Source organism: Cydia amplana, chromosome 21, assembly GCF_948474715.1.
Source record: "Cydia amplana chromosome 21, ilCydAmpl1.1, whole genome shotgun sequence".
NCBI classification, from domain to species: Eukaryota; Metazoa; Arthropoda; class Insecta; order Lepidoptera; family Tortricidae; genus Cydia; species Cydia amplana.
This window is the reverse complement of record NC_086089.1, coordinates 3,667,953-3,680,232: the sequence shown is the minus strand read 5'-3', so window position 1 is coordinate 3,680,232 and position 12,280 is coordinate 3,667,953. Positions and strand designations below refer to the sequence as shown.

Genomic DNA, 12,280 nt, shown 5'->3' with positions numbered 1-12,280 from the left:
AATTTATAATTCGTAACTCGATGTTAACGGAGTCGTTGGGAGACACTCCTGACTTCGCGCAAACTCGGCTCCGTTCGGCTCAGCATTGCTCCGAGCAATTATTAGGGTTGACACAACTTGACGTCCCTTTGCGTGCACGACCACAGATAAGATCATTATCTTGAATTTTGACAACCCTAAATAGCCGAAAGGGATAGTGCCCATAAGTAAGAAAGGGATGTCATGATTCGACCCTGAATCGCTGGCAAACTTCCGTTTTGTAGGAAGTGTACTTTCTGTACGGTAGTGCTATTACTTATTCTGTGACGGAGTTTAAAAAAACACCGTGTATGACATTAATTTCGGCTTCTAAACGGGGTATTATAGCTGTTACCTTGCCACAGATATGACAGCGGTAGTTGGTTATGCCTGATGCGTGAATGATGCTCATATGATTCTTGAGATGGGATTTCTTGGTCAGAACCTTGCCGCATTGTGGGCACGGGAACCTGCGACAAAAATAGTATATTACTGCAGAGGCCGGGAAGAAAGTATGATTGGCGCGACAATATCTTGCAGCGCGGCTTTTCTAACTATGTTAACAAAAGAGGGACGGGTTGAAATTAATATGCATGGTTGTAAATAGTAGTTTTGAGTAGTCGTTTGTTAGGGTTCCGTACCCAAAGGGTAAAAACGGGACCCTATTACTAAGACATCGCTATTCGTCTGTCTGTCTGTCCGTCTGTCTGTCACCAGGCCGTATCTCATGAACCGTGATAGCTAGGCAGTTGAAGTTTTCACAGATGATGTATTTCTGTTGCCACTATCACAACAAATACGAGTACTAAAAAAAAATGAAATGAATATTTAAGTCGGGCTCCGATACGTGATTTTTTTGCCGTTTATTGCCTAATGGTACGGAACCCTTCGGCGGGAGTCCGAATCGCACTTGGCCGGTTTTCTTGTCAGTAAAAAAGGCGCGAAATTCAAATTTTCTATGGGACATCCCTTCGCGCCTACATTTTTAAATTTTGCCGCCTTTCGCTTCTGACAAGATCTGCTTGCCCAAGTATAGTTCGCCTACTTACGTCTTTTTGGGCATCCCTGAGTGATGATTACGGAAGTGGACCTCGAAGCTATAGATTCTCTTAAAGGTGATGTCACACGCGACGCAGTACCGCAGCTCGACCGGCTCCGGGGGCTTGTGGGCGTCTCTGTGGTGCTCGAATAGAGACTTGCGCTCTCGGTATGTGTTCGGGCAGTGCGGGCATTGGTGCGTACGGCGTTGGTTTGGAGGCATATGAGTTTCTCTGCAAATAAGTTTTTTGGCAAAACTGTCATTTTTATACATTGAGCTTTTTGACCGAAGCGTAGCGAAGGTCTACGTTTTGACTCGGGCATTTTGCTTTTGTATGTCCGGATGTTCTCCTCTACAGGTCGCAATTCTTAAACGACTTTCGTAAAATTTTGTGACCGAATTCTATGGCTAAATAAAAATTTTTTGTCGATCCGGTTTTTGGAAATTTTTCAAAATGGCGGAGTCGTGATAGCTCCCGCCTAAACAAATAGTCGTATCGGTATCATAAGAGTTTTTTCTTTTTGAGATATGTTTATAGATTAAATAGCCAAAAATTCAGAAAATTTGTATCGCTGATTTTGGCGGTATTTAGATATTTAGTTTTTACTTGAGAATGAGTAGCTAAATTTCGTCAGCTTTAGTAAGAACTATAATGGCGTATTTTGCAAACGTTCGCTTTTTTTAACCGACTTCCAAATCTCAAAGAAGGAGGTTATCAATTCGGTTGTATGTTTTATTTTATTTATTTTTTTTATTTTTTTTATGTTTGTTACTCCATATCTCCGTCATTACTGGACCGATTTTGAAAATTCTTTTTTTGATTGTATGTATATGCATACAGATTGGTCCCGTTTTTGTCAAAACCCAGTTCTGATGATGGGATCCATGAGGAATCGAGGGAACTCCTCAAATCTTAAAGGCATACATATAGTGATTTTTGTGTTTTTATCAACAAATCAAGCATATACATTCAGAAACGTGACATTTGATGAAGTGGAACTGCTGATGATGATCAGAACGGAACTCTTCAACGACGCATAGTTCACGTTTGGCGATTTGTCCTCTTCGTTATGTTTGTTAAGCAAGTTAAGTTTTTAAGCCACATTTTTGTCAAGCTCGAGTTCTGATGATGGGATCCATGAGGAATCGAGGGAACTCCTCAAATCTTAAAGGCGTGCGTATATAGATTTTTGTATTTTCATCAGAAAATCAAGCATTTTTATTAAAAACTGTCGCATTTGATGAAGTGGAACTGCTGATGATGATCAGAACAGAACTCTTCAACGACCCATAGTTCACGTTTGGCGATTTGTCCTCTTCGTTATGTTTGTTAAGCAAGTTTAGTTTTTAAGCCACATTCTGTCAAGCTCGAGTTCTGATGATGAGATCCATAAGGAATCGAGGGAACTCCTCAAATCTTAAAGGCATACGTATAGTGATTGTTGTGTTTTCATCAACAAATCAAGCATATACATTTAAAAAGTAACATTTGAGGAAGTGTAACTGCTGATGATGACCAGAACGAAACTCTTTAACGACGCATAGTTCGCGTTTGGCGATTTTTCCTTTTCGTTATGTTTGTTAAGCAAGTTAGGTTTTTAAGCCATATTTATGTCAAGCTCAAGTTCTGAACATGGGATCCATGAGAAATCGAGGGAACTCCTCAAATCTTAAAGGCACACGTATATAATTTTCTGTATTTTCATCATAAAATAAAGCATTAACATTAAAAACTGTCGCATTTGATGAACTGGAACTGCTGATGATGATCAGAACAGAACTCTTCAACGACGCATAGTACATGTTTGGTGATTTCGAATTTCGACTTTGACTTGGACTGGGACCCGGACTCGGATCCAGATCCGGCCTCGTACCCGGATCCGGTTCGGACCCGGAGCCGGACTCGGACACAGACCCGGACCTTGACCCGGAAAACCACTATGATACCTAAACTAAACAAACTACTATGATTACCTACCATAAAATGTAGGTATAAAGTATGATGAGGCCAAACCCCTCCCGCTCAAACCCCCGTACACCGCACCGCATGCGCCGTTAAGTGGGTTAGGTTAGGTTTGAACTGCTATCCTCACAGAACCGAACAAAAGTGGGTTAGGTTAGGTTAGAACTGCGAGCCTTACAGAAACGAAATGCTACTAGAAAAGTGGGTGGTTTTACCTCCTTTTCTACATAGCGCACCATCTACAATAATCTTTCACCGGGCCGCATAGAAGTCGGTTTTTTTTTCTTAAAAATTATGTTTGCATCGGCAGGTCCCTGGTTCCATCCCCAGTAATTGTATACTGCTACATAACTTTCTGTATTTTTTTTATACTTATATTTCGTATAGTTGTTTTTTATTTTATTTTTTAATTTAAAAAAAATGAAAAATTTCGTATTTTTCATTTATCAAGCGCGGGTTAAGCGTATTCGTTTAATTTTTGTTTGTAGCTTTATGTAGTTTTTAATTTTTTGTTTATATACATGTACTATACCTATATTTTAATAAATATTTTTGCCATACATTTATTCAGTTTTAAGCTCTGCTCGCGAGGTCTACAGCTCACAGAGCCACTAGTATAAATGACTGTACTTTTGTTTAAACAGGCAACTATATAACGCTGCGTCTTACGTAAGCGAACGACTCGCGAACGCGAAGAGGCGCGCCGTGGCGCGGCGGGCCCAAGGCGTTCGCGTTCGCAACGAGATCGCCCACGTAAGACACTTCTATAGTATCAAAGGATTGATTCACCCCGCGCCGCATCGCGTCGCTTCGCGTTCGCGTGTTGTTCGCCTGCGTAGTACGCTGCGTCAAAGGTACCACATTGTCGCTTGCCATAAGTACAGTCAGCAGCAGAAGTTGCTAAGCGAGCCAGGTATTCAAAATGATCTTGACGCGACTTTATTGTTAAGCGAATAAGAGTGCGTCAAGGAAATTTTGAACACCCCGCCCGCTTAGCAACTTCTGCTACTGACTGTAAGCTCTGATAGGTTATTCGTATAAAGATACACATCCAAAAATCATGCTTCGAATGACCCCGTTTCCTCCTACGTCATCCGATGTCCAGACCCCCCCTCCCCCCCCATTTTAAATACGTAATACGTAATTTATGAATAGCCCCCATGCAAATTTTCAGCTCCATCGAAAACCGAGTGGGTCTGGAACTTTCAAGATTTGACAAGTACAAACATAAAGTCAGCAGCAATAGTTGCTAAGCGGACGAGGTGTTCAAAATGATCTTCACGCGACTTTATTGTAAAGAGAATAAGAGCGGGTCAAGGTAATTTTGAACACCTCGCCCGCTTAGCAACTTCTGCTGCGGACTGTAGGTAGATCGGAAGTTAAATAAAAGCTTTTAACTTGTAACAAACGTTGCAAGTTACAAAAAGCTTGTAAAATGGGTGTTCTTACTCAATATGAAACTCCATCAACTTTTTTGACCTCCTGCGTATTTGGCATATGTCACATATGAATCGTCTATGAATTTCGTTCCAGTGTCTTTTACGATCCTCTACTTTCCTGAAATAGGATTAGGTTTTCTGTCAGAATAGTACATTTTCACTTGGGCAAGGTATAGTCACTGAATAAGTAACGATGCGAAGTTACGTAAGCGAACGACTCGCGAACGCGAAGCGGCGCGGCGGCGCGGCGGGCCGGGCCCATGGCGTTCACGTTCGCAACGAGATCGCCCACGTAGTACACTTCTATAGACATCAAAGGATTGATTCACCCCGCGCCGCATCGCTTCGCTTTGCGTTCGCGTGTTTTTCGCCTGCGTAGTACGCTGCGTAATAGTACTACCGTACAGAAAAGAAACTTCCTACAAAACCGAAGTTTGACAGCGATTCAGGGACGAATCATACTGTCCCTTACTTATGTATGGTACTATCCACTTCGGCTATTTAGTCAAAATTCAAGTCATTATCTTATCTGTGGTCGTACACGCAAAGGGACGTCAAGTTGTGCCAGCCCTTATATTTGCTCGGAGCAATGCTGAGCCGAACGGAGCCGAGAATGCCCGAAAGGGACAGTTTTTAGGGTTCCGTAGCCAAATGGCAAAAAACGGAACCCTTATAGATTCGTCATGTCTGTCTGTCTGTCCGTCTGTCCGTCTGTCTGTCCGTCCGTATGTCACAGCCACTTTTCTCCGAAACTATAAGAACTATACTGTTGAAACTTGGTAAGTAGATGTATTCTGTGAACCGCATTAAGATTTTCACACAAAAATAGAAAAAAAACAATAAATTTTTGGGGTTCCCCATACTTCGAACTGAAACTCAATAATTTTTTTTTCATCAAACCCATACGTGTGGGGTATCTATGGATAGGTCTTCAAAAATGATATTGAGGTTTCTAATATCATTTTTTTCTAAACTGAATAGTTTGCGCGAGAGACACTTCCAAAGTGGTAAAATGTGTGTCCCCCCCCCCCTGTAACTTCTAAAATAAGAGAATGATAAAACTAAAAAAAATATATGATGTACATTACCATGTAAACTTCCACTGAAAATTGGTTTGAACGAGATCTAGTAAGTAGTTTTTTTTTATACGTCATAAATCGCCTAAATACGGAACCCTTCATGGGCGAGTCCGACTCGCACTTGGCCGCTTTTTTCCCCCTGGTATAGTAGAGGATTTAAAAACTCTTCTTACTTCCCGCACCTACACTATGTAACTTAAAAGGTTAGATTGACCTCCTCCATGTCACAGAATAACTAATAGTACTACCCTACAGAAAATTCACTCCTTCACAAAAGTCAGATTTAGGTATAAAATTACACCTATATCGCCGCCTGCAAGCAAAATTGAAACTTATAACCGCGCTCGAACCGTGAATCTCCTTTGCGCGCCGCAGTTTTATGACCAAGCTGTGTCAGCACGGGGTTATCACTTGACAAGTTTTTATACCTAAAGTCTATTTTTTTATTCGGTAGACTGAAATGACATTTCATAGTATGAACATCATACTATGAAATGTCATTTTAGTCTACCGAATAAAAAAAATGACTTTATACCCACTGATTTATTATTTTTAAGATAAATATGTAGGAATTACAAACGTTGATTATGTAAACATACTTTTTTTATCCGGAGATAGTATGTCTGATTCTCACGGAAGTAAGTTTCGAAGCCATTGTGTATTTTCAATTTTGCGCGAGCGCCACGTGACGCGACTATCGTGCACGCCGAACGGCAGCCCACTGCCATACGCCTGTCCGATGGGCGCGCCGGCCAAATGTACCTAAACTGCGGAGTGACACCCCCCTGACCATGTATGGCGTAACAGCAGATTTTTAACTAAAGAATTTAACCTTTCCGACGCCGTATCAAACACAAAAGCTCTCACTCGGACGCCACGTCACCGAAGTGTCAAAGCTTAAATTGAACTTTATGCATGTGCACATAGCTAGGTCTATGTTGCTCCGTGGTATGTGACCGATTGATCCGTCTTTGGCGTTGGACCTGCGGTGCTGATATATCCGTCATTGGCGTCCAAAGGTTGAACAACTAGGGGTAGAACTAGTTATTGAAACTTTATTGATAAAACAGGCGTACATAACTGCCCTCCTAAATCCCATTGAAACTTTATTGATAATACAGGCGTATATAACTGCCCTCCTAAATAACAAATGGTTTTGAAAATTAAACAATAAGCTATTCTTCTCTTCCCTTCTGCATGACCAATCATTATCAGTAAGTACTTCCAGACTAGCCGAGTGTCAGAAGAATCAAAGTATGCGCAGTGTGCAAATAGTGGACAGTCGTGTTCGAATTTTTAACTGGCTAAGGATCGATTCATTTCTAAAGTCCCGTACCATTTGAAGTCGGTTTCCTAGTTCAAATAAAGTTTTCAATTATGGTGAAAAAAAAACTAATAACTTACCAAAAAGGCTTCAAGCTCCATTCACAAAAATTGCACCAAAATCGACGAACATGGAATTCATTCATATGTGCGACTATATGTTCCCTCCGCATCATTCTGGCACAAACGCCGCAGCGCCAGACGGACTTTTGCGGCAACACTGGGGCCGGGTTGTGGAAAATTCCATTTATTATGTGTTCAGGATGCTAAAACAGGTTAGGAAGTTAGAAATCTGTCTTGTTGACCATCCAGCTTTACTATTGTTCAAGTTCAAGACTCCTAAGGCCCACTATGCAAAAAATTTACTTAATTTGAATTAAAATCAATAAAAGTGATATGATAAGGGTTTCTTTTCGGCTGACTGAGGTACGAAAACCTATAAAACCCTATTTATCATCTGTGAAATTTCAACTGTGTAGCTCACGGTTCATGAGATCAGGTGACAGACAACGGACAGTGGAGTTGTAGTAATAGGGTATAGTTCTTACCCTTTGGGTACGGAACCCTAAAAAGAATCCAAAGTCAATACTTACAGTTTTTCTATGTTTTTGTAATGCATGTCCATTTAAGTGTACGTGAAGCGTACGTGTCACACCGCATATACTACATTTATGGGTTTTGCGTTTATCAACAATGGCATCATCTTTTTCCAAGGTGGTCTTTAAATCTTGCTCATTCATTTCGATTTCTTGAAAATATGGCAGAACCTGTTCAATATTTCTATATCTAGTTTTTATTTCCCTGAATTTTATACCTTTTTTCCTCTTTCTTTTTGTTTTTTTCTGTTTATTATCGCCGTTTATTTTGATATCTGCGTGTAACTTTGACTGCTTTTCTTTTCTTGCTTGTGTTTCAAATTCACTATGATTTAAATCAGCATTGTCGTCTTCATCGTCTGAACAAATATCATCCTTTACTTTCAATTTTGTTTTATTATCAATATTTAAAGATTCTAGTGCTTTAGTTTCACATTTGTTTTTACCATCTTTACTTGAATTGTGTTTTACTTTTTTTACTGAAAGTGTTTGTGCTGTGTTAACTGTTCTTCTTTTTGGTGCAACCTTTTTGGTGTCAATTAATTTTTGTGATTTCTGGCCCAGTTTCAGTGTTGCTGGAGTTTGAATTATTTCTTTAGTTGTGTTTAGTCCCTTTTGTAAATTTGGTTGTTTCACTAGTGATAAAATATCTCTGATATCGTGTTTTGTTTCTGTAATTTCTTCAGAGGAACTGCAGCTATCATCAGCTCCAAAATTCTCATTACCATCACTATGATCACTGAGATGTTCAGATTTAATATTATTTTTAAAAATATCGTGTAAAACAACTTTACAAGTTTTCATATGTGTTATTTCGGTTTTTGTTACCTTGGTTTTGTATTTTGTGGGCACAATAACTTTATCATGTTCTACAGTTGAGATCGGTGTTTTATAAAAAAATGGTAATTCATGCAGTGTTTGTTCTTCAAAAACTGCATCATATTCAAAGTTTTGATGGATGGAAAGAGTAGACAAAGTAGGTTTTGTTAGCTGAAATTATAAAAATAATAAATTTCAGGAGATTCTCTGAGAAATACTCTGTTAAAAAATTAGGTAACAACCATAAAAAAATGTCCAGTGAAGCTGTGGAATGAGCTGCCTGTTTCGCCCAGGCAGGCACAATCGGTTGCGTTTTTCAAGGAGAGATTAAAGAAGCTATGGTTATCTGATCGGACTGATTAATTTATCTATATTTCTATTGTATAGTTGCTTTATATCTTTCTAATTCTTTCAAATTTTTAGTGTATTTTCTCCATATGCCGCTGGGATATGTTACTTGCTACATAATTTAGGAACTAAACTGATGAATTACACAAAGCAAGATTACTGTATTATTTTCATAGGCGAGGAAGATTTTAAAGAAACAAAGAAATATGTTGATTTAATTCTTAACATAAGGAAAAGTTTGGAGAGCCTGCAGCATACAAATATAATTGTTTGTTATCCAACATTTAAACTTAATAATTACTGACTGCAGTAATTATTAAGTATATTATTTAATGGTTAAATGTTTCGAGTCTCATGTTATACACACTGGTGTATAACATGAGACTCGAAACATTTAACCATTTATTGTATACTGATAATTATGAACATGAATATGCATACCTGCTTGACAGCAACCGTAATCTTAATTATGACCACAGTATGTTTAAGTACAGTTCGGGTAGGGTTAATAGTCGTGGCATGAGGGAGGTTTTTAATGATATTTCTAATCTTATAATGACTATTCAGACGGATAATAACAAATCGCTTCATTCTTCTAGCCCATATGCGTGTAAAAACTGTCCTCATAGGTCATCAGAGTTTTTTCGTGCATAAGGAAATAAAATATCACCCGGAAACACATAAATTTAAAATTATGCATCAAAATATTGGAGGGTTGTTAAGTAAGCTCGATATAGTACAAATAACGTTAGAAGAGTTCTCAAAAAACGAAGGAGATATTGATGTACTGTGCTTCAGTGAAACTTTTGTAAAAGTTGACTGTGAGAATAATATTAAACTCGATAACTTAAAACTAGCGTCATCTTATTGTAGAGAGAAAGGTAGAGGTGGTACTGCTATTCTCAATACATTTTGTATGTATTTATGTATATCCTTTATCTTTCTGGTACCTTGTTGTACATTTTGCTGCATTTGTCACCTTCTTTTCACTTTCTCCTCTCATCTACTCAAAGGTTAACTGGAAGAGATCCCTCAAAGGGATAAGTTCGCTTTTGTACTTCTTACTAATTGTATGTTAATTTTAATATGTCTTTTTGTACAATAAAGAGTTACTACTACTACTACTATTAAAAAAAACTTGTTTTTGTCTCCTATTAGGATCAAAAGAGCTCATGATTAATCTGTCAGCTCCCACGGCTCATATATGAGTCAGAACGCTTATGGTGACGTCATATCGTGGGATTCGACAGGTTAAGATTAAAAAATCTGAAAAAACTGTGTAATGTACACTTGAAACAAATTGGCCCATCGTTGTAAGACTAGAACCTGCCAATGAAAAGAACATATATGTTGATAGTAGTGTTTGAACAAATCATAGATGTTGTACTTACTAAAAGTTGTAAGGAATCTTGCAGGATCATATGTGCTTTCTGGACCTGTGCCCGGAACCCACATATCTTGCGCAGCAGAGCCATGCACTCCCAACACAAAGCTATATGCTCCATAAGATCCAGCTGAAATAACAAAATATTTAAAGTCAGAAAAAAAAACTTATCCATAATCTTGTTGTATATTGTAAGTTTTAAAGCTGTTGGTTCTCCTTAACATAAATAAATAACATACAATGCTGTAAGGCCGCCTGTTGTTTACCTCTGTCTTCATGTATTATTTGTGTTTCCATGTACATTTATTCTGAGGTTGTGCAATAAAGAGGATTTGTATCGTATTGTATGTTTAAGTTTTATCCAAAAACGGTAAATTCTATAGCTACAATGATTTATAACTCAAGATAGGTTATAGGCGTTCCAACTTGTGACAAATTGGACAAGTTTCCTTTAGACGCACAAGCGAGAAATGTGCACGTGCTAACGAGCTCCCGCACACCGAAAGAGACGACCTTATGTTTAGCAACGAGTGTGACAAAGATGGATGTAATGAGAAAACTAATCAAAAATAACAGATTTCTTCGTAGGCACAGAAATAAATATGGAAGTATTTTTTGTGCTCCTCAAGTATGAGTATAACCTATCTATGGTTATATAATATCATTGTATAGCTATAGGACTGGAAACCTGGGATCCGTCACGAAGTATAGTTCTAAACGAGATGACCTTACTTACTTCGGGTATTTGGTCTTCCGTCAAAAGAGGTAGATACACGGCAGTTTCCACAAAAGACAGCCTCCTATTTGAACTGAGGCAGCCACGGCATATTTCTAGATCTTCAGTCTCCAGTTTTATGTCACACATGGTGTTTTGTAAATAAACAACAACTACTTCACATTCATCATAATAGTATTATGATTGGGTTATAACGTTCATAATCCTATTAATATTGTTTTCATTACACATACACACATTTTGTAATCTTAATGTAGAGAATCGACAGATATTTGTAAAAATATCATTTAAATTTCTAATTTCATACCACCTTCAAGAAATCTCTAGCGTCTCTAGCGGATCTTGGCATCAATCAAATCAATGTCAATTTGACAAATGCAAGATGCGTTCATAAGCTAAATACGTTCATAAACGTGTACAAAAAGTAAAAAAAAACCGGCCAAGTGCGAATCAGACTCGCGCACGGAGGGTTCCGCACCATCAACAAAAAATAGAGCAAAAAAATGTTCGTCGTGTTTGTTGTATGAGAGCCCCCCTTAAATATTTATTTTATTTTTACTATTTGTTGTTATAGCGGCAACAGAGATACATCATTTGTGAAAATTTCAACTGTCTAGCTCTCGCGGTTCATGCCTGGTGACAGACGGACAGTAGGGTCCCGTTTTTTACCCTTTGGGTACGGAACCCTAAAAACATGTCTATGGTTCACTCATCTGTCAGAGATGACTATTAAAATTAGGTTGGCAACAATGTATTTCATACAATATTTTTTAAGTGGTGATTACACGAAGTATCGTAAAAGTGCCAAAAAGATACTGCGTGTATGCACAAATACTTTTTTGGGGAATAGACTAAAGACTTGTCTTGACAACTATAAGATAGGGGTTTAAAAGGTGTGTGCACGACCCTTTAAAAGACAAATAAAAGTACGGGAGTAGAAAAAATAATAAAACATAGATTTTTTTAAAATTCATGTTTATTCATTCTACTCGGTTTTTGTCTTTGTCGTCGGTACAACCGTCCCATCGACCCTCACGGTGGCGACCACATGATGCTGCTTGGCCAGATGCATGGTCAGCGTGTAGGGCTGCGTGAACGCGGACTCGCATTCTGTGCATTTGTACGGTCGCTCGCCTGTGTGCGTGTACATGTGAAACTGTAGGCTACGGGCGGTCTGAAAAGAATAATGTTGCAACTTGCAAGTTAATCTGTATATTTGGGGCATTATCTAGGAAAAGGGACCTTATTGTCGATGGCGCTTACGCCGCACCGCGTCGCGCGGCATTGTATTTATATCGGAGCATCGCTAATAATGGCGTAAACGCCATCGACAATAAGGTCCCTTTTCATAGATAACGTTACATTTGATTATGTAATTACTAATTAGGTATTAAATTGATGAGGTCACAAGATCTATTCCATTCTTTCGAGGGTTTTTTCGTGCCTATAATAAGTTAATCTTATGCTATGAACCAGAGGCCAATTTATCCTATCTTCGTAAGGCCCAATGTGGATTACAATGTACACACTGTTTCA

At 38.6% G+C, this 12,280-nt stretch overlaps 1 protein-coding gene across 1 annotated transcript; it reads right to left on the bottom strand.

The window, feature by feature from the left end:
* Positions 1–295: 295 nt before the first annotated feature.
* LOC134658169 (zinc finger and BTB domain-containing protein 41-like) lies at positions 296–10,874 on the bottom strand. The gene is made up of 7 exons (XM_063513778.1): positions 10,745–10,874; positions 10,016–10,138; positions 7,455–8,447; positions 6,943–7,127; positions 4,470–4,577; positions 1,068–1,289; positions 296–488 (listed from the first exon to the last, which is right to left on the bottom strand). The coding sequence occupies exons 1-7, from the start codon at positions 10,871–10,873 to the stop codon at positions 296–298; spliced, it is 1,953 nt and encodes a 650-aa protein (XP_063369848.1). The 5' UTR covers position 10,874.
* Between the last annotated feature and the right edge of the window lie 1,406 nt (positions 10,875–12,280).

What these genes read in the sequence shown, in the direction of transcription:
- LOC134658169 (XM_063513778.1), bottom strand. Translation starts at nt 10,873, where the DNA reads ATGTGTGACATAAAACTGGAGACTGAAGATCTAGAAATATGCCGTGGC. An exon ending in CGGAAGACCAAATACCCGAA is followed by an intron (nt 10,139 to 10,744) that starts GTAAGTAAGGTC and finishes TTGTTATTTCAG; the next exon opens with CTGGATCTTATGGAGCATAT. An exon ending in TGGAGCTTGAAGCCTTTTTG is followed by an intron (nt 4,578 to 6,942) that starts GTAAGTTATTAG and finishes ATCCTATTTCAG; the next exon opens with GAAAGTAGAGGATCGTAAAA.